Source organism: Corticium candelabrum, chromosome 9 (genome assembly GCF_963422355.1).
Source record: "Corticium candelabrum chromosome 9, ooCorCand1.1, whole genome shotgun sequence".
Taxonomy (NCBI): domain Eukaryota; kingdom Metazoa; phylum Porifera; class Homoscleromorpha; order Homosclerophorida; family Plakinidae; genus Corticium; species Corticium candelabrum.
The window spans coordinates 1734551-1737050 of record NC_085093.1 but is presented as its reverse complement, the minus strand read 5'-3'; the positions used below and the strand labels follow the sequence as shown (position 1 = coordinate 1737050).

The 2500-nt window shown below is 44.2% G+C and overlaps 2 protein-coding genes across 3 annotated transcripts in view; one reads left to right on the top strand and one right to left on the bottom strand.

The window, feature by feature from the left end:
• The window catches only part of LOC134183977 (serine/threonine-protein kinase SMG1-like), a 56098-nt gene that overhangs the window by 15819 nt on the left and 37779 nt on the right, over positions 1–2500 (bottom strand). For both annotated transcript variants that reach the window (XM_062651574.1, XM_062651575.1), the window contains one exon: positions 2152–2500. This exon is cut by the window's right edge and continues 231 nt beyond it. In XM_062651574.1, the coding sequence (XP_062507558.1) occupies positions 2152–2500 (349 nt within the window). The remainder of the gene's footprint in view (positions 1–2151) is intronic.
• LOC134183980 (uncharacterized) lies at positions 1094–2093 on the top strand. Its single transcript, XM_062651580.1, has one exon. It carries the CDS (start codon positions 1465–1467, stop codon positions 2008–2010), a length of 546 nt encoding a protein of 181 aa, XP_062507564.1. The 5' UTR covers positions 1094–1464; the 3' UTR covers positions 2011–2093.

Sequence of the window (2500 nt, the reverse complement as noted above, 5' to 3'; positions counted from 1 at the left end):
GGCTAGAGGTCACTTGAAAAGAAATACCGTAGCTAAACTGGGATGTGCAGCCTCTAATTACAGCCTGGAATTCGTGGCCTACGGTGGGAGGGGGAGGGCGGGACAGAGAGTGCGGGACAGAGAGTGCAACCTCCACGTGGTCTGTCCTGGGGTTTGAACATGAAAGTATTCTCACATGTTCAAAATGCTAAGCACTCCGTTTACTAAAACTGTCATTTCCATCTAAAAATGTATAAAACAAGTCCAAAAATATATGAAACAAGTCCAAAAACATTTGAGAAAATGATGGGTATGTAGGGATGGGTATGTACTTATGTCATTTATGCCCATCTCCTACATCACAATCTTTTTACCTATATCGCTTGCAGCAGTTGTGAATGTGATGTAGGAGATGGGCATAAATGACATAAGTACATACCCATCCCTACATACCCATCATTTTCTCAAATGTTTTTGGACTTGTTCCTATTGGGTTCATTAGAAGATGTTTTGTCTGCATTTCATGATCTTAAGAATAGCTTCTCTGCTCTGTTGCTTGATGTCGCCAATCACAAGTGTGAGATCTTCTGTCCGTCTGCCACTGCTGTTGTTCATGACATGCTCAAATTTCTGTCAAGTTCAAAGGTTTCCTCTTCCTAGGAACTCCAATTGGAACATCATCTTATGTCACTTCTGTTTGTTGTGACACGGCTCAGTCTGGATCCAACTTGTGTAACCAGCTCTTGAAATTGGATGATGACCAAGCTGCCAACCTATTGCTACGTAAGTGTCACGTCCCAAGACTGAATAATTTGGCAAGAACTGTTCATCCTGACCTTCTGGTTCCAGCCACAACTATTCATGATTCACAAACACGCTCAACCTTTTCTCGTCTCATAGGCTATGATTCACTGCCTGACAACACCTGGCAGCAAATTTCTCTTCCAATCAATATGGAAGGATTTGGCTTGACATCTTTAGCATCTGTTTCTCACCCTGCATTTGTGGCGTCTTGGGCTCATGCAGCTGTCGAATTGCCTTTTCGTTTTCAATCTACATTACCATCCATCAATAGTTTCGTCAACTCATCAGATGGTCCAATTGGTAGGGTTTTGTCTGAATGTCTCCTGGATGACATGTTTTTCAGCAATTGTTTGTCGGGTGTTGGTAAGTTGCAGTTTCAGCTTTCCAAACGCCAAGCTCAAATCAATTCAGAGAATCTTTTGTCCAGTGCTGCTACAGCACGTGATGCTGCACGACTGAGATCTGTCCAGGGCAACAGCGCAGGTGCCTGGTTGTCTGCCTTACCAACCAATCAAGAGTTCGCACTCTCTCCTTACGATTTTCGTTTGGCGACTCTTCTTCATCTGGAGATGCCCATTCCTCTGTCTGATTGGTCTGGATCATGTAACTGTGGCACTCAGCTGGACAACAGTGGTTATCACCTGCTGACCTGCAAAACAGGTGAAGGGCCAGTTTGGTCCCATGATACATACCATTGCTGCTACTTGGAGAGATTGCCTTCGAGACGTACATGCACACTTCAAGCGAGAACCAAGACATCTTCATCCTAGCTCTGATTGTAGACTTGATCTTGTGATGTTTGACTCAGCTTCAGGGGCTAATGCTGAATTAGAAATTGCACTAGCTCACCCTTGGAGCTCAGATACCTTCCCCAAGTCAGCTGAGATTGATGGAGCAGCAGCCAAGCGGCAAGAAGAGAGAAAGAACTCCAGATACAAGAAAGAGAGACTTCCTGGTGGCATGTCTGTTTCCCTGATTCCTCAGCTCTTGGAGCACTACAGAAGATGGGGCGAAGAGGCATGGAAGTTCCTTCAAAAGTTGGCAGAGCAGTCGTCAGATGAATTTGGTCAACCCAATCCTCGAGAATTCTTAGATTTTTGGAGGAAAAGATTTGCAATCCAACTGCAAAGATGTAATGCCAGTGTCATCAGAAGAAAAGCGTTGGCACTCTGTGCAACTGAAGAATTTAAACTGGACTCTAGCAGCACCCAGTTTTTCAGTCATTAGTTGGCTGAAAGCTGGGTAGTAGCATTACTTTTTTCCCTTTTGCTGATATGTATTATAGTTTGATGTTTTAAATATATGTATTGACAGACAAACAGATACACAGACAGACGACAGTCAAACAAACAATAAACATCTACCAACCTTCGCTAGTTTTGTATTCTCCTCAACAAGCGACAGATGAAGATCTCTATGAACCGCCAGCAGCTTAGCTCGTACAGCCGGCGAACACGACACATCAACGTCAACAGGATGACAGCTACAATACGCCTTATAAACCTTCGCACAATTCAGAGAACTCGTCTGTGATAGCAATGAATCAAACAGCTGCTGCCACTCCCGGCTGCGATTCCCAGCAATAAACTTAGCCGCAGAGTAATGACTAATAATTCTCTCATACAATTCAAGCGACGTCAAACAACTAGTGACCACACTGCGACACTTTGTAAGCTCCTGCAGTAGCTCATCGTGGGCCTGACTGCACTGCACTATC

Bases quoted from the DNA above. Each gene is read 5' to 3' on its own strand.
- LOC134183980 (XM_062651580.1), top strand. From the start codon at position 1,465: ATGATACATACCATTGCTGCTACTTGGAGAGATTGCCTTCGAGACGTA.